General features: G+C 38.2%; 1 protein-coding gene and 1 long non-coding RNA gene across 2 annotated transcripts; both read left to right on the forward strand.

Moving 5' to 3' along the window:
• The first annotated feature begins 3,927 nt into the window (after nucleotides 1-3,927).
• LOC113067507 (uncharacterized) lies at nucleotides 3,928-4,749 on the forward strand. The gene is made up of 3 exons (XR_003279386.1): nucleotides 3,928-4,037; nucleotides 4,122-4,175; nucleotides 4,249-4,749. It is a non-coding gene; the product is annotated as an uncharacterized LOC113067507 (long non-coding RNA).
• A 6,702-nt stretch (nucleotides 4,750-11,451) lies between these two features.
• On the forward strand, nucleotides 11,452-15,339 carry LOC113067479 (heme-binding protein 1-like). The gene is made up of 2 exons (XM_026239899.1): nucleotides 11,452-13,065; nucleotides 14,344-15,339. The coding sequence occupies exons 1-2, from the start codon at nucleotides 13,044-13,046 to the stop codon at nucleotides 14,565-14,567; spliced, it is 246 nt and encodes an 81-aa protein (XP_026095684.1). The 5' UTR covers nucleotides 11,452-13,043; the 3' UTR covers nucleotides 14,568-15,339.
• Nucleotides 15,340-18,588: the final 3,249 nt, after the last annotated feature.

The raw sequence follows: 18,588 nt of genomic DNA on the forward strand, positions 1-18,588 counted from the left end.
GCCTTGTATTAATTGCAATGTATTTATTGATGTATGCCAATTAATAACTGGCTGGGGACTACAGCTGGAAATTAGCCGTAGAGGCTAAAGCTGCTCTTTTGATTAAAAGAGGTTGTCCACATTACTATAAACCAATAAAGTAAAGTAAAGTAAAGTAAAGTAAAAGTCCCGCCCTCTCAGCTCAGCCATGTGCACTTGATTGAACTGTAAACACAGGCTCATCTATACTAATTATCGATCTGATAATCTGATCTGAATAAAGGAGAGAGAGAGAGAGAGAGAGATGCAGAGCAGGTGACGGGAGGAGGAGTAATAAGAACTGTTGCATATAAAATTGATTTTGAAACCTGTGAATCCTTTAGAATGGTAAGAAGACAGAATCGTGATTCATATATGAATAGATGTTATCGTGCACCCCTAGTTTTCTCTTCCTCTTCTCAGTACGGCCTCGCCCCCTTCGTTGTGTTTTCCCAGGGGCAGGGTTTGTCTAGGTCTGTGATGTAATGAACCCGGGAAGTAGCTCGTTGTAGTCCCATATGAGTCGTCTTTGTAAGCATTAAACTTTAAGAAATGTAAAAGACTTTAAAAGACTTTGAGCTCTACAACTTTGCAGATATTGTTTATGCTCAAACAGCAACATTACACACTTACTTTAAAAAAGTGAAATTGCAATCAACCACCCCTTTAATACTGAATGTTTAAGATTATTCATTATTCATCTGCTTCGTATAGATCCTTAATCTTGAATAACTCCATTCTGCCTGTTGTCTGTGTTTCTTTGTCTGAATACGGCACTTATCACATGTTGTGTGGTATCGGTGTTTGGTATCGGGGCATGTTAATGAGTGCAGGAGCTCAGTATTGGGCCTGATTCCGATACCAGTATCGGTGCATCCCTGATTACAATTAATCTTTTTATATTACTTATAAATTGATCAATTTATCCGATAATCTTTGCTAGCCTCCTCTCTTAATTCCTCACTATACTAATTAACATGTAAAAATGTACAAATTAAAAAAATGTACAATAAAAAATTTGCATCTGTGGTTGTCAGAACTTTACTTTAAAAATCCAGTGAAAATATTTTACACATAATTAATGTATATATCATTAACTGTTGTAACTGTAACTGTTAATTTACCAAAATACTGGGACTACAAGAATCTGCAGCGATGGCAGCCACAAACCGTCAGTGCAAACACCACACCAGTGACAATTGTTAAGGGTTTTTGAGCATGTTAGGGACCTAAAACCCACAAAAACCTTGACAAAAATAAATAAATAATAATAAGTCAAGTCAAGTCACCTTTATTTATATAGCGCTTTAAACAAAATACATTGCGTCAAAGCAACTGAACAACATTCATTAGGAAAACAGTGTCTCAATAATGCACACTGTTTTAATAATCTGATGGAAAACAATAGGGACCTACGCCCATTTTTGGGCTTGGGCCCTAAATATAGCTGCAGTCAGCACTGACACGACCGGAGAACTAGGCCCAGTGGGAACATACATTACATTAACAGCGATTTGGATTTAAGGGATACAGCAATGAAAGGTTTAATCAGAACTTTCAAGAGACATACACTCAACAATATATAAAACCTTGGTAACACTTTCAATAAGGTTACAGTTCTTAACATTAACTGTATAACTTTTACATAAACAATGATTTATTGGTTTTTACATTGACAAGATTGAGTTTGACATTTGTGATATTTGTGTATTTAGTAAAATGTGTTGATTTTTTTTTCTTTTTTTGGGTCAGTTTATTGCACTTTTGAGCTATTTCTCTAGTTACCATGGCTTTATTACATAGTCTTCAAATTGAGGGTGTAAGGATTGTATTGCTCTATGGCATTTGAATATACACAAAAACAAGGTTGGGGAGTAACGGAATACATGTAACGGCGTAACGTAATCAGGATACAAAAATCCAGTTACTGTAATCCGTTACAGTTACTTCAAAAAAACATAGTAATCAGATTATAGTTACATTTTGAAAAAAGTTAGAATACTTTCAGGATTACAATGGTTTCATTTAAAACTAAATAAATCAGTATTTTGGCATAATAACACTATATTTAAGCACAGCTTGATTAATGACTCAGGCGAGTCACGTGTGCCACCTGCTGGTGCATGCGCAAATAACAGCTGTCTACAGTCTCCTCAGACGCAGATTGAATCACTGCTGCAAAAACGCGTTCATTTCATGGAAATTCCGCTGCTATTTTGTTTAAAAAGAAGAAATTGCAAACAACGTTGAACAGTGTAAACTGTGCCTTCCAGCAAAGAAAACACTTTCTTAATTTAAGGATTCAACATCTAACCTAAAGAAGCATTTGTACTTTTAAAAATTAGTTTTATATTTGCAAAGATAAAAAAATATATTTGTATTCTCTATTTTCCTTTTGAAGAAACATTTTCCATTGTCTAAAAAATGTTCTTATTATATTTTCATTGAAAAAAAAAATGAATTTGTATTCTCTATTTTCCTGTTGAAGAAACATTTCCTTAAAATTCTTTCTTATTATATTTTCTTCAAAATAAAAAAAATTATCTGTAATACCAATACCATGCACTAGATGTCTGTATAGTCCTTCACATATATATTAATTCAGGGCTGTGAAATTCTTAATTAATAAATGATGTTGTTTTTAAAAAATAATACTTGACCTTGAAGTAATCCAGAAGTAATCCAAAATTAATCAGTTACATTACTTTCATACTGTGGTACTTGGATTACGTTACTGAATACTTTTTTTATGAAGTAATTAGTAACTGTAATGGAATACATTTTTAAAGTAACCCTCTCAAGCCTGCTCAAAAATGACAGGTCAGCATGTAAAATTACTAAAGTATACTCTGACAGAATTGTTCTATGGCAGGTCTTAAAGGGTTAAATATTAAGTTAATAAATTACATCAAAGTAAAAGTAATCATTGGTAATCTAAAATACTTTTCAGATGTAACTGTAGTCTGATTACCCCTTATTTAAAATAATGAAATGTTTAAGGAAATACAGTTACTCGTATGTTGTATTTCGTTACTCCCCAGCCCTGCCCAGGAACAGCCTGAAGAGAAAGCTTAGATACACCATCTATCAAGCCTTTGACTAAATGGCCACTAGAGGGCAGTGCTACTCAAACAATAACTTCAAAATAAAAGTCCTGATAGTCAAAGAAGGCAGCAGTCTTTATTCAAGTCTCTGGGAGCCAAACACACCCTGAGTTTTCCAGTGCGGGGCTTTCCAACAACCACCAAAGCATTGATCCAGTCCAGTCCTTCTCTTGTGACTGTGCTGTTTCTCTGACTTTTGGAGAATTGGTGGTCTTTCCAAGCAGCTTAAGCTCTGTTAACTGTTCAAATGTCTCGTGTTCTCCCTGTGTTTTTAGTGAAACTTGAATACGAGCTGGACACGAGATCTCCACCATGCATCTGGTGATCCCAGTCCATGCCTGGCATAGAGACTCCTGGTATTTCTAGAATCGAATGGAATGCAGAAGTATTGCCTGCAGATTGTGCTCAGACCAAATGTGGTTCGCAAAATGCAGTTCTGACAGGTTTCGCAAAATGTAAGCAGCACTTCTCCACTAAATATGAACTTTCCCATGATCTAATCACTTGGTCGGTCAGGATGGATAGTATCTAAAGAAAGAGTTGAGATCATAAGAAGGACAGAAAGAGAAGATGTCTGATCTGTGTCTGCTGGGACTGATCTTTCTCACAGGTAAAGACACTTCTACACGCTCTTTAAACTCCTGTGAAAGAGTTCAGTCTACATCTGCATACAGTGAAGTTATAATGATCAGTCATTTGTTCTTGTGTTTCAGGTATCAGTGGAGTGGATGATGTCATCAGATTTATTTTTTGGTAAATGGCAACCATCAGTTTACTCCCAACACAAAAATAATATATAATGGATTAATGAAGCAGTTTGAGTTAATTCATCATTTCTGTGATGTGAAGCTCTAGTATGATGTGATGTTGAGGATCTTCATGATGTTGGGAACAGTGCAGGATCATTATTGAGAGGTACCACAGCTTTGACTTGACTCCCAGTTTAACAGATTGAGTCTGTTTTTCTCTTGATTGTGTCTATCGTAATCTTTCCTGCAGTGTTTGCTGCTCCTACTGTGATTCTTCTTCAGATCATCTGTGAAAGAAGAGCTGGTGAGTTCTTGAGATGATTCACGTTTAATAATCTGAGAGCTCAGTGATGAGTTTGTCTGGAATTATTTTGCAGGGAGGACGAAACAGCAGCATGAGAAGAAATAGTGATGAATACAATATTAGAAAAAATGCTCCATATACATACACTACAGTACATGTTAATTTTCTAACCTTGATTCATCTAATCAGAACATTAAACATTACAAATATGTGCTGAATACTTACACTATGTGCAGAAAGATTGATAATATTCTCTAAAACTCTGAGTCTGTGTTGTTCTGAAGAAAGTCATACAGGAATGAGATGTAAAGCATCTAAAGTTTTCACATCGTATCTGTGCTTTAACTTGAGTTTAATTTTAGGGTCCCACCTGTGTACTTACTGAAGTAACTAGAAGTGTGTGTAGTATAAGTATACATTAGTACATAGTATCTACCTACATACAGTTACGTATGTTTGTACTCTCATTCTTTCCATCTCCACAAGGACTTGTACCACGACAGATCAACATTGTTTGTCGAAGACAACTAGTGATGTATAATGCTATGTAGTTTAATAAATGATAAGACACTTGTTCTTCGATTTATTTTATTTTATATAAGAAGGTGTAACATTAAAATATATTAAAGTGCACACAAAACTCAAGCACATTCTAGAATTGACACGCTGCACGTTCTAAACATAGCCTACAGTGTAGCTACATAGCTTTGACGCAGAAGTATATCAGAAGTATTACTCGGATCTTACACAGCAGTTTCCAGTAAGTTTGGCTTTTCATATAAATTGTGGTTGGAGTTCAGAATGTTACACTTAATATTAAAGGGGTTATCGGATGTAAAATTCACTTTTAAAGTTGTTTGAACAGAGCTATATGTTGGATGTGTATATATACATCCATCCTATATTAATAAAAATCCATCCAGTGTTTTCATTTTATTTTTTATCCCAATTTTAAAGGGGTCGTACATAGTGTTGGGTACCGATTGGGTTTTATCCGATATCGATACTTTTAAAACGGTACCTGAATCGATACTTCTATAAAAATAAATAAATAAAATTTAAAAAAGCCTAAAAACATAGCATAGCATAACATTAAAGAACATTAAAAAGATTTAAAATAAATCCATAGCTTTCACACACTCCTTGGATGCTCTCATTTCCCAAGCTTCTCTTAATCTAAGGCTAATAAATGTATTTCACGATCTGAGTCATTGTTTCTACTGTATCTCTCAATGATATTTAGTTCAAATGAGAGCTGTCTGTCCCTGTCTTTAATCAGTTCTGTGAATGACTGTTTGCTCATTCTTTATAAAGGAGCAACAATGTCGTTTGTAAAGTACAGTCTTAGGCATATTAGTATTGTCACCACAAAAAAGGGGTTTGAGCCAGATATTTATATCTTTAGCTTTAGTATGTCAGTAGGAAATATTAGTTTACATTTCCAAACATTAATTTTGCCAGTGATTTTAATAATAATCTGAGATTGTTGAATGCACAAGCAGACTGCCTAAGACTAAGACTTTTAGAGAGTGAAAAGAGTTTAAATCATTCAAGCACAAGATGCGGAAAATCTCAACTTGCGCGCTGTGTACGGTGCGCACGCATCTCACAGTCTCAGAGCCGCGTCTGACACTGAACACAGATCTCCTTTGCGAAGTTCTCCTTGAACTTCCTCCTGCACCTGGACGAACAAATGCAAATCGCAGTTTAAACAAACAGAAGAGGATGTGGAAAAGCCCAATTCAGCACCGCAGTGTTCTGGCTGAGAAAGGCATCTCAAAACACTTGAACACAGAATTTGCCTCTTTTTGCTCTTGTGCCGACAAATACATACAAAATAAGTCAAAATACCTGTCTTGGAAAGTTTGTTCGAAAAAACTGTTGGTTATGTCTTAAGTGGAAGTAAACAGTTAAGAAAAATATTGGATGTTCATTATATTGGATGCTTCATCGTCTCTTAAAGTGACCGCGCCTAATTTAGCTACTAGCTGCTGTAATGTTAATCCAAGAAAATGTAATTAAGAAAATCACTCACTGCTCTTGACTGAATTACTCCGCAGTTTTAACAAGAATAAGTGCACAGTCAAACCAAAAATTATTCACACACCATATATTATTAAAAAAAAAATAATAATAATAGGTGCAGGACACTATAAATGATTTAGGTAAGTGAGTATAACAAAATAAAGCAAACTGTGACATATTATACCCCCCCCCCAAAAAAAAAAAAAAAAACTAACTTTGAAATTGCTAATGCAACCTTTTCACACCACAGACTAAACAGAATTAAGCATTGCTTAGTAATTGTTCAACAAAATATTACCATACTAACCGTTGTCTGAAGTTTTGGTTGATTGTAATCCATTACAAACCTTTCTATCAAAGTTAACTGATATTATCAAGATGAATTTGTTCTGACAGTTCAACTCTGATTTCTTATCATATTTTATTACCATTTCATAAACTAGAGCAAATAAACTGTGATAATTGAGGAAATGTTGAAGGTGTCTGATTGTAATTTGGTTTGACTGTTAATTAAATTTTTACAGTGAAGACTAAGCAGTGCTAATTTATATTTGATTCATATAAAATATTAAATAAATAAATAGAATGAACATATGAATGAAACAATTCCAAACAGGGCCCACTGCTCCGGCTCTTGGTGCCACACTGGTACTGGGTCTCGGGACACAACCCTACTCATATGAGGCGAATTCAACTCTTCCTTTCTCTTCGGAGTCTAGAGTTTGCTGAGTTTGAGGAGTTATTTTGTTCTCTCTCTCTCTCTCTCTCTCTGTGTGTGTGTGTGTGTGTCTCTCTCTTTCTAATAACTTCATTAATAACTGCATTTGAATGCTCTCAACTACAGAAGTTATATGTGGCCATGCATTAAAAACATTTTCCTTCTTGTTTTGTCATTATAGCCACTTAATTTTCTCTAAGAAGTTACAAAACTGCACCAGCAGGTGGCGCTATAGACCTGAGTATAACTGATGGGGTGTTGCTCGTGATCGCTATAATTTGTGCAGTCTTGTTCATTACTGATGTTTAATTAATTGATAAATGTTAAATGCTTAAATCAATATGATTATTTTGTATATTAAGGTCTTGCTAGATGCATGAGTTTCACCAACGCGTTCTGTCAAAACCAAGGTGACGTCACTGTGTTCTGTGTGCACCTGTATCTTTACCTGTGCTTCTTTGATTGTTAGTTAATAAGCAGAGATGTTCTGTTTCTCTACAGCAGGACAGGATTTAACGATGTAGGCTATTTGTGATGTGCTTCTTTTCCTTATTATTAATCTTTATTGTTAAACATATTGATGAGAAATGTGATGTATATGTAAAGTGCATAGGCTAATTTAATTCAGTTTGGTTCTATAATGTTGTAATCGTTTTTTCTACACTCACACACACACTCTCTCACACACACACACATGAACGCTGTTTTCAAACAGAAGCTTGTAACGCACATGATATCAGGTTTTCTAACTCTGGGGTTTATCTTCTGACTAACTCTGTAAGTGTTGGTCATTCTCAAACAGTATACGTGGAGAATTGTTCCTCTTACACACACTATGACATTTATAGTCATTGTATTTGTATGAATTGTTGAATTAAATCATTATTTTAGTTTTCTTTATACACAAAATGTATTTTTGTAGCTTGGTAAAATGTCTGGTGTCACATGGATCATTTTAACGTCTCTGAGCCTTGATCGTGTAAGGATCCTCGCTGTCTGTAGAGCTTCATCAGAAATATCTACATTTGTGTTCAAAGATGAATGAGGGTGAGTAAATAATGACAGGATTGTCATTCCTGGGTGAACTAACCCTCTAATCTAATTTCTCCATGAGTTTTGGAAAATATTTCCCTGTTCAGAGAGAGGTATAAACCAGGCTTAAAATCAGGGGGATGCGATTGAGCCAGTTTTGGGTTAGTTTTGAGGAGCAATTGTGTAGGTTTTGTTGCGCAGACCTGGCAACCCTGGCCACTGTTTCAGTGAATGTGTGAAACACGAGCTTGATTTACTGCATGAAGCTGCTTTTTCCACATGAAGCTTTAACAGTGCGTCAGTGTGACACCTGATCTGATCCGGACTGCCCTCTGAGTGTGTGTGTGTGTGTGTGTGTGTGTGTGTGTCCACAGAACCACACAAACAAAAGTCCAGATATAACACACAGTTTCTCCTGATTAACTCAGAAACAACACAAAGATCCAAATTATTAACAGAGATTATAAACCATAATACATTTAACTGATGGACAAAATACTGGATTAAGATGTTTTAATGTTTTTTAGTTAAAAAAAAATCTCTTCTGCTCACGAAAAGCTGCATTTATCTGATCAGATATGCAGTACAAATAGTATTACTCTTTGAAACATCTGTTTTCTGTGTGAATCTGTGTTAAAGTGTAATGTATTTCTGTGATGCTCCGCTGTATTTTCAGCATCATTCCTCCAGTCTTCAGTGTCACATGATCTTCAGAAATCAGAATAATATGATGATTTACTGCTCAAGAAACAGTTCTGATTATTATCAATGTTGAACACAGTTGTGCTGCTCAATATTTCTGAGGAAACCGTGATACACTACAATTCAAAAGTTTGTGGAAAATTAGACTTTTTATGCATTAAATTGATCTAAAGTGACAGTGCAGATATTTATAATGTGACATAAGATTTCTGTTTCCAATAAAAGCCGTTCTGTTCATCTGTGAATGCTGAAAATAAAAGTGATGATTGAACAGGGGTTTATCAGCTGTTATGTACCTTTATATCTTTGCAGAACTCATACTTACTAAGAAGATAATTATTAATTTTATATCTGATTGTTAATAAAATGATTAATGCAAAAATAACTGCTAATTCCTTGAATCACAGACCTATTTTTGATGTTAGCAGTGTTGCCACAGAAAAGCATATTTCACATAATTATGACAACACAGTTACTTTTTTATTTACTACACAAAATTGTGAGTATATTAAGTATCTTACTGATAGTTAAGTGAGGTCATGTAGAAGTTAGGCTACGGTAGCGCTTATCAGATGGCAGCAAAGTGAACAGACAGTTACTGGGGTGGATGGAGTCTTTGATGATTTTAACAGCTCTACTTCTGCAGTGTTTGAGGTAGATGTCCTGCAGAGAGGGGAGAGCAGACCCGGAGATGTGCTCAGCTAAGCGCACAACTCTCTGTAGGGCTTTGCAGTCTTGACTGGAGCTGTTCCCATACCACACTGAGATACACTGAGTCAATACACTTTCTATAGCCCCAGAATATAAAGTTTTCAGGATTGCTGGTGAGACCCTGAATTTCCTCAGCTGTCGCAGATGGTACAGTCTTTGCCTGGATTTATTAACCTGTGTTTGGATGTGAGTAGTCCAAGTGAGGTCCTCCGAGATGTTTACACCAAGGTACTTGAAGCTGCTCACCCTCTCCACAGGGGTCCCGCTGATCATAAGAGGAGTATAGGGCTGCTGCTGTCTCTTCCTGAAGTCCACAATCAGCTCTTTAGTTTTGCTCACATTCAGAGAGAGACAGTTGTCCTGGCCCCATGATGTTATTTTCCCACCTCATCCAAGTATGCGGTCTCATTATTGTTGTGAATGAGGCCCAGAATCACAGTATCATCAGCAAATTTAATGGATAATGGATGTGGAGCTGTGGGAAGACACGCAATCATGTGTGTAGAGAGAGAAGAGCAGGGGACTCAGGACACAGCCCTGTGGGGCTCCTATGTTCAGGGTGATGGAGCTGGAGGTGTACTGGCCTACTTTCACCACTTGAGGTCTGCCGGTGAGGAAATCAAGAATCCAGTTGCAGAGTGAAGAATTCAGGCCGAGGTCTATGAGTTTAGAAGCTAGCTTTATGGGTACTATAGTATTAAAAGCTGAGCTATAGTCAATAAATAGCAGCCTTACATAGTTCCTGTTATTGCTGTCAATGTGTGTGAGAGAAGAGTGCAGGATGTGAGAGATGGCATCATCTGTGGATCTGTTTGGACGATAGGCAAACTGAAGAGGGTCCAAAGTATCCGGGATGGAGGAGCAGATGACATTTTTACAGCCAGAAATCCCATCAGGTCCGGCTGCTTTCCTTACATTCACTCGCTTTAGTGCCCTCCGAACCTCGTCCTCCGACACCGTGATCGCATGATGATTGCTGCTCTGACTGCTGCTTCCTGACGTGCTGATCGGCAGACTCGCACTGCTTAGATTGCTTTCAAAGCAGCCGTAGAAAGTGTTTAGCTCGTCAGCCAGCGACAGATCTTTGTAAGCAGCAGTGCGCTTGTTTACTGCTGCACGGATTGATCTGTCCACCCACGGTTTCTGATTTGAGAATGTCCTTATAGTTATTGTATCTGTAGCTTGTTCGTCTAGCGTGTTTCTAAAGCTTAGCGCTACATCCGTGAACTCTCTGTCGTCAGATGAACTTGCGCGAAACATGTCCCAGTCTACGTCATCAAGAGCCGCCTGTAACGTTGCTTCTGATTGGGCAGACCATCGCGTCACCACCCTCTGCACCGGGGGATCTTGAACGAGCCGTTGTTTATATTCCGGTGTGAGGAAAATGGCGGCATGGTCCGATTTGCCGAAAGCTGGTAGTGAGCGAGCTTTGTAGGGATTCTTAAACTGAGTGTAGCAATGACAGAGGAGGACTGTGTGCTCTTTTCCTCAGTCTGTTGCGAATCCCAGCGTGTTTCCCACTGTGTTTCTAGATCCGTCGCCTCGGGTGGTTATTCAAGTGGACATTGTTCATCTCAGCGTTCTGGAAAATCTCAGATGGCCACGATGGATTAGAGCATAAAGTGTCCTGAAACAGGTCAGTGAAGCAGTGTCTGATGTCCAAAAGTGTTTCTCTGTGGTAAGTGATCAGTGCAGAGGATATGTGTGTAAAAAGACAGAGAAAAAGAAAGTAAAAAAGTAAATAAAAACACCATCTAAGCAGAGCAACCTGGACGCCATGTTGAACAGATCAAGATAGAGCATCTGATCTGAAATGTTGTTTGGTCACTCTGAAATCTGCAAAGCCTGCCATCAATGTACAACCAGTTAAAAGTTTTTGAATAATAAGGTTTTTTATGTTTTTTAAAGAAGTCTTCTGCTCACCTGCATTTATTTGGTCCAAAGTACAGCAAAAACAGTAATACTGTGAAAAGTTTCCTGTGTGAATCTGTGTTAAAGTGTAATGTATTTCTGTGATGCTCCGCTGTATTTTCAGCATCATTCCTCCAGTCTTCAGTGTCACATGATCTTCAGAAATCAGAATAATATGATAATTTACTGCTCGAGAAACACATTTATTCTACTTAATTGTGCACTTAAGTTTTTGTATGCAAATTTTCATAATTAATGAGTGCCTTGGTGTTTCCATCCAGCATTTATATATGTGTGTTTTCCAAAATCTGTATAAAATAGATGGTTGGAAACATAGCTAGTGTTATTATTTTTGCACAGGAAGCATACGAACTCATCTGTGTGTGTGTGTGTGTGTGTGTGTGTGTTAGTCTGACTGACTGTGGCGTGTTTTGTCCTCAGGCTTGAACTCGAGATGCTGTGTCTCGTCTCTGTGACTCTCTGCGCTCCTGACTCTATAAGTGCAGTGATCCAGGCTCTTCTGGGATGACAGATGAATCTGGGGGAGGAGACGCGCAGCTCACACACACACACACACACACACACACACCTGACGGAGGGTTGATTCTTCAGCTGTGTTCAGCATGTTTGTCATGATCAAAAACTGGCTGCTTGGAGCCACTGAAGAGAGCGAGTACAAGCTGCTGAGCACTGAATGCAAGGTAACACACACACACACACACACACACACACACTGATTGATTGAAGTGATATTTTCTGATAGTTCAGCTCACATCACTCTCTGCAGCTTCACTAACTAAAGATCTGACTGTTAGCTCATGCTTGTGTTTCTTTCTTATTATTCTGAGATTATGTTTTAATCTTTTTCATCACAAAATCCAGAGAAAGAATGGAGAAATCAAGAATCAAGCCTATTGCTGGAGCTTTATGAGTTTTACAGATTTGCATTCTGATGTAACGTACACAACAGTTAAACACATGGTCACAGCTGTCATGTAGAGAAGAAGTAAGTTAAAAGTATAATTGCAAGTATAACGTGGTATTTGTATGTTGAATTAATGTAGAAAAAATTGTAAACATTTTTGTGTCTAGGTGATTTACAGTTCGAGGTGAATGTCTGTAAATTAATGCAGAAAACCTTCAGATTGTTAAAAATGAGCTTGTGCAGAAATGTGTTTTTGTGTGATTCTTTTGTGCTCGAGTCATGTCAAGATGAATCTCAGACATTGAGCTGAAATATCACACAGTCATGAGATCTGAGCCGTTAAAACACTCTTAATTACAGCTGACACACAATACACACACACACACACACACACTACACACGGTCAAATATGAATAATTAAACACATGAGCTAATATTAGCTGAGCAGCATTAATTAAGGAGTCCAAATGACACCTAGACAGACTATAATTACCAGTCACACACACACACACACACTCACACACACACACACACACACACTGATTCTGTGCGTGTGTGTGTGTGTGTGTGTGTTTATGTGGCTGAAGGCGTTTATTCTGCTGAAATTAACTGACTCACTGCTGACTCTCTCTCTTTCTCTTTCTCTCTCTCTCTCTGTCTCATTCTCTCTCTCCCTCTCTCTCCCTCTCTCTCTCTCTCGCTCTCATTCTCTCTCTCTCTCTGTCAGGATGGGGTGTGTTATGAGGTGCGCCGCTATGATGCGTGTAAGCATGTGTGTGTGAGTCTGGAGGGGCGGAGCTTCGATCAGGTTTCAGGTGATCTTCAGCGGAAGCTTCTTGCCTACATGAGTGGAGACAACGAACAAGGTGAGCCAATCAGAGCCCTGCAAACAGACACACAGCCAATCAGCTGCAAATAGACGAGCAGGCAATCCAATCACAGAGCAAAGAGGCACAGAGCCAATCAGAGCACTGCAAACTACGTACATGTTGACAAATGTATCGGTTTTGGTGATTAATCGGCACCGATAGTTAATTGGTGGAAGTATCGTTATTGGTAAAAGCTCATTCTGATAGTTTTGTGGGTTGTGTTTGTCGCTGGAGAAGCTGCGAAGTGTCTGTGGTCGTTATACAGAATGAGAACGAGAGCGCCCTCTAGAGGTGAACCACTGTCAGCTCCTGCTGTTTGTTTTGACACCTGATTCTGCGCTGAACAGAGTAGTTCAGAGGTGGATTTAAAACTTTGACAACCATCTATAGTGCTATAATGTACTACAGCGCATGTTTTCATATCATTACTTGGTAATTAGTTAATTAGATGCTGCATTAGTGAAGAAAGAACAGCATCATGTTTGGTATCAAGGCTGAGAGGATACGAGCATTAGCAGCACCTCAAGCAGTTAAAACAATGTGACCAAAAAAGTCTAACCCAAATGTTTAATGCCACAATCATTGAATTAGTTTATATCCATCTGGTCACATTAATGAATTTTGAATCCAGTGAAGCTGCATGTTTAAAGTTGCAACATGAACAAGAAAACTGATGTGTTCATTTAGACGACCAAAAACAATTGATCCTTGTTAGAGTGTTTTGATTTCAGATCGCGTTTGTTAACTTTAATGAACTAGTTTTATTGATATATATATATATATATATATATATATATATATATATATATATATATATATATAATATTTTTTTATTCAGTTACAAAGTATGGTTAAGTCCTATAAAAAAAAAAAAGTAGAGCACTATTTTAGTTTCCGTTCAGTAGGCCTTTCCATTAAAAACAATATTGGTTGATTAATGGGTATCGGCCAGTGTGGTCCAGCCTTATCGGAGTCTGTAATGTCTAAATCCGGTCAACCTCTACTGTAAACAGATGCACAGCCCATCAGAGCGCTGCTATACAGACAATCAGGGCACGCCAGTTTAAAAGCAGAGACTTTGTGATTTGTTACTTTGATATGTAACAAAGATTATTGTGATTGCTTGATGAACTCTAAGCTACAAGTAAAGATTGTGCATCAACAGAATGAGATGTTAACAAAACATTATTAGTATGTATCTTGTTTCATCAGTCGTATTCCTGCTAGAAGTGTTTGAATGAGCCGTGTTTTGTGTTGTGATCTGTGTTTGAACAGGTGAGGTGATGAACACGCCCGTCCCCATCATCTTCACCGTGTTTCCTCGTGATGACGGCTCATTAAACCGCCGCCTGGTCGCCGCTCTGCGCATCCCATCATCCTTCCAGATCGCCCCCCCAAACCCAACCGACTCATCCATTCGCATCGAGGACCGTCCAGGCATGACCGTATACATCCTGTACGTTAACACAGTAAAGCCCTGCTCACAGCAAGAACTATAACTATAAAGACAATCAGAACACTGCTGACAGACATGCAGCCAAGCAGAGCACTGCAAACAGACACACAGCCAATCAGAGCTCTGCTAACAGACATGCAGCCAAGCAGAGCACTACTTAACGACACGCAGCCAACCAGAGTGCTGCAAGAGCACTGCAAACAGATACACAGCCAATCAGAGTGCTGCTAACAGACACACAGCCAATCAGAGCACTGCAAACAGACACACAGCCAATCAGAGGGCTGATAACAGACACACAGCCAATCAGAGCACTGCAAATGGACACACAGCCAATCAGATCGCTGGTAACAGACACACAGCCAACCAAAGTGCTGCAAAAGCACTGCAAACAGACACACAGCCAATCAGAGCACTGCAAACAGACACACAGCCAATCAGAGCTCTGCTAACAGACAGCCAATCAGATCGCTGCTAACAGACACACAGCCAACCAGAGTGCTGCAAAAGCACTGCAAACAGATACACAGCCAATCAGAGCACTGCTAACAGACACACAGCCAATCAGAGCTCTGCTAACAGACAGACAGCCAATCAGAACAAAGTATAACAGAAAAACCAGCAGAGGCATGTTCAAGTTCAAAACGGTGCACAACGTTTTGCTACGGTTTCCGTGTTGAACGTCATGTTTCCTGGAAACGGTGTGCACCAGTGTGTAACGGGGTTTGAGATGTGTTTTCTCTTGTTTTGTGGGTGTGTCAGAACTGCAGTCCAATCAGCAGCAACATGTATATAAAGCACGCGGTATTAAAGTGAACTCGCACAATGGCTTCAAGGAAAATAATGTACAAATGTGTTCGTTGCAGCTCGGTATACGCAACAACTGAGGATATTAGAAGACATGTTTTATTGTAAAAATATAAGATATCAACATAATGATGTAGTTGTTTATATTTTTAGCTTCATTGCAAGTGTATGATATTTGGTATAGAAATAAACAATGGTAATTAAGTGCTTTTCCTACAAATGAGAAAGAAAATACAGGGTATTAAAACCGTATGAACTACAAATAAAGTCAGTATGTGAGGCTAAATAGATGGCTCCGAAAATTCTTCACAAAGAACACAAAGAATGGCCTTCTCAGCTGCCATAGTTGCAACACTTGCGTCAACAGAACAGTGTGTTCAACGCATCACCGTTTCTGTTTAAAAAACGTTGTGCAATGTTTTGTCGGGGCTGAACGCAGCCCAGATGATATTGTCTGCTTTAAATTCTCTTGAGCTCTTTAGGATGGATTCTGATTGGCTGTCAATGTTTGTAACAATCATCGGTTGAAAAAACAGCCTTCTGAAAGTGATTCCACGGAAATCGTTTCTCTGTGCCTTTATCGTTAAAGTTTTGGTGTGGACCATGCTAATCTTTGATGTTCAGAATGATTTTTAGAACTGACCCGTGCTGGCAAAATGAGTCAGAATGAGCACATTTTCTAAATTGTTATTATTATTATTATTTTTTTAACTCTTCATTAAAATACCTTATAATTACATATGGCTTGTTGAAATGTGATAAAAAATGACTTGTGTCAAATTACATGCGTTTGAAGGTGATAGAGTCAGCAGAGTAGATTTGGAGAAAAATCGACTTAAAGTTTTCTGAGGATTACAAAATAAAAATCAGATCTATACTGTTATGCATGGATCTATTATTACATTGCACATCAGATTTCCCCCAACTATTCACTAAACTTTCATGAAAAACACAACAGATTATGTTTGTGTGAATCTTGCCAAGACATATTTCACAATAATGTATTTTATACTTATATCTTATGCACAGGCTTTGCAAATGTAAGTCAGCGCAATCGTTTTGTTTTCTTCAGCATGGGTTTGGAAACCCTATTTATTCAAGATGAATATGAACAAAGCTGGAATGCTGGGCTTTGCAACAATAGACCAACAAATATCATCTAGAGAAACATACTCCTCTCAGAAAACATAAAAATAAAGATTATTTGAGATTTTCTATTGCTATTTGGATCGCTAGAAGAAGGCTTAATGAACTCATTTTTGTGAAAACCTCAAAACTGAAATTTTTCACTTCTCTGCAACTCAGAATTAGACCATGTGCATTCACACTTATTTAGCCAGCATGACTCACATATCTTAATCGCTATCTTTATAGTTGTTTTTATTGGTGTAATTATGACAGAGTTGTTTTATTTCCGGGTGAACTCCTCTAGACTGAGATCTGTCTCCCCCTGCAGGCGCTTCGGTGGTTTCGCAGGCGAGAGCGAGTTTCGCGCAGAAGCGTCGCGACTGACGTGTACGCTGGGAGACTCCGCCCCCTTCCAGCGCAAGCAGTACCTGTGCTGCATCTACGACCCCCCGATCAAACCGTACGGCCGGCGTAACGAGGTGTGGTTCCTGCAGGACGAGCCCTGAGACGGAGTGTGTGGCTACAATTACCCATAATCCCTTTGTCACGTGTTCAGGTCTGCTGCAGAGGAACGCAGCCATCTGTATGTTTAAGACCTGCCCTTATTTCATCTTATCGTACGCAAACAGCTGCTTGACAATATTGTAAACTGGTGTTTGTTATCATGTTATTTTAGTGCACACTGGTTTATAGCGCAGACAGATTTACCATTCACTGCTCTTTGTTGTTCTTCTCATTATTTTCCTGTAGCAGCTAATGAATCTGTAACCTACCAGTCAAACGCTTCTTAAAGAAGTATCTTCTGCTCACAAAAGCCTGCATTTATTTGATCCAAAATACAGCAAAAGCAGTGAAATTTCTTATTATTCCTACTATTTCAAACATCTGTGTGAATGTGTGAATGTGTTAAAGTGTAATGTATTTCTGTGATGCTCCGCTGTATTTTCAGCATCATTCCTCCAGTCTTCAGTGTCACATGATCTTCAGAAATCAGAATAATATGATGATTTATTGCTCAAGAAACATGAAGATTATTATCAGTGATGAACACAGCAGAGTAGATTCCTTGCTAAACAAAAGTATTAATTTTTATATCCCTCATATATATATATATAATACTGACTCCAAGCTAGATATAGTGTATAACGTTACAAAAGTTTTTATTTCAGCTGTTTAAATCAAATACTGTAAAAGCAGGTTTGGTGAGCAGAACAGACCTCTTTAAAAAATTAAAATATACAGTTCAAAAAAGATTTGACTGGTAGTGTATGATCTTCTCTGTATCTCTCTCGATCTTGTTGTAATGCATCTGTTGTAGATGGTGAAGGTTCGACTGCTGGTAAAGGTCATAACTAACCCACCCGACTGAGGAGAAACACCGCTGTGGATTCTGACTGATCACACTTCTGTTTCCTTGCACTGTGTATAAACAATCTGTACTATTCTGTGAATTCTGTGTAATTTATGGTTTAAAAAAATTCAATTACTTAAAAACCCCACAATGGCAACATTTTTTGGTTGTACAGATTTAACTTAAATTTACATTTAAAAAACGTAATTTAACTGATTTGTAATACACTCGTAATCAGTAGCAGGTAATGATGAGAAAGTCACATGATGAACCGAAGCCAATCACATTTATCTATGTGTAATATTGAAGAAGAAAAGTGCAGTTATTTGCTCCCGTGGACAGGAGAAAAAGGAAGAGATATCTTCAACACCTGGGCGCTGACGACAGATGAAGCAAAGGTACTGCAAACATACTACGACTAGTACGAAGCATATGTGATGCCCAAGACGAACACAGAAAAAAAACAAGGAGTCATAGTCAAGGTAATGGAGCCACCGACTGGGTAAACGCACTTGAAAAACCAAGAACCGGCAAACTCAGAATATGCTAGATAATGTGCTAGAGAAGGAGCTCTATGCGATCTTATTCGGCTGCAAGTGTTTTCATCAGTACGTGTAGGGCCGGAAAGTCATAGTGGAGTCCGATCACAAGCCGCAGCTCCACCACAACTTCAAATAATGACCCTACAACTCCAGAAATATGACGTCACCATCACACAGCGGCCAGGAAAGAGATTCCTGGGGCAGATACCCTCTCTACACAATCCTAGCGAAGGAAT

The sequence above is a fragment of the Carassius auratus genome, linkage group LG28B, assembly GCF_003368295.1.
Source record: "Carassius auratus strain Wakin linkage group LG28B, ASM336829v1, whole genome shotgun sequence".
NCBI lineage: Eukaryota > Metazoa > Chordata > Actinopteri > Cypriniformes > Cyprinidae > Carassius > Carassius auratus.

Excerpts from the sequence above, each read along its gene's own strand:
- LOC113067479 (XM_026239899.1), top strand. The coding sequence starts at position 13,044 with ATGAGTGGAGACAACGAACAAG. Across the intron at positions 13,066-14,343 it reads GAGTGGAGACAACGAACAAG|GTGAGGTGATGAACACGCCC; the intron begins GTGAGCCAATCA and ends GTGTTTGAACAG.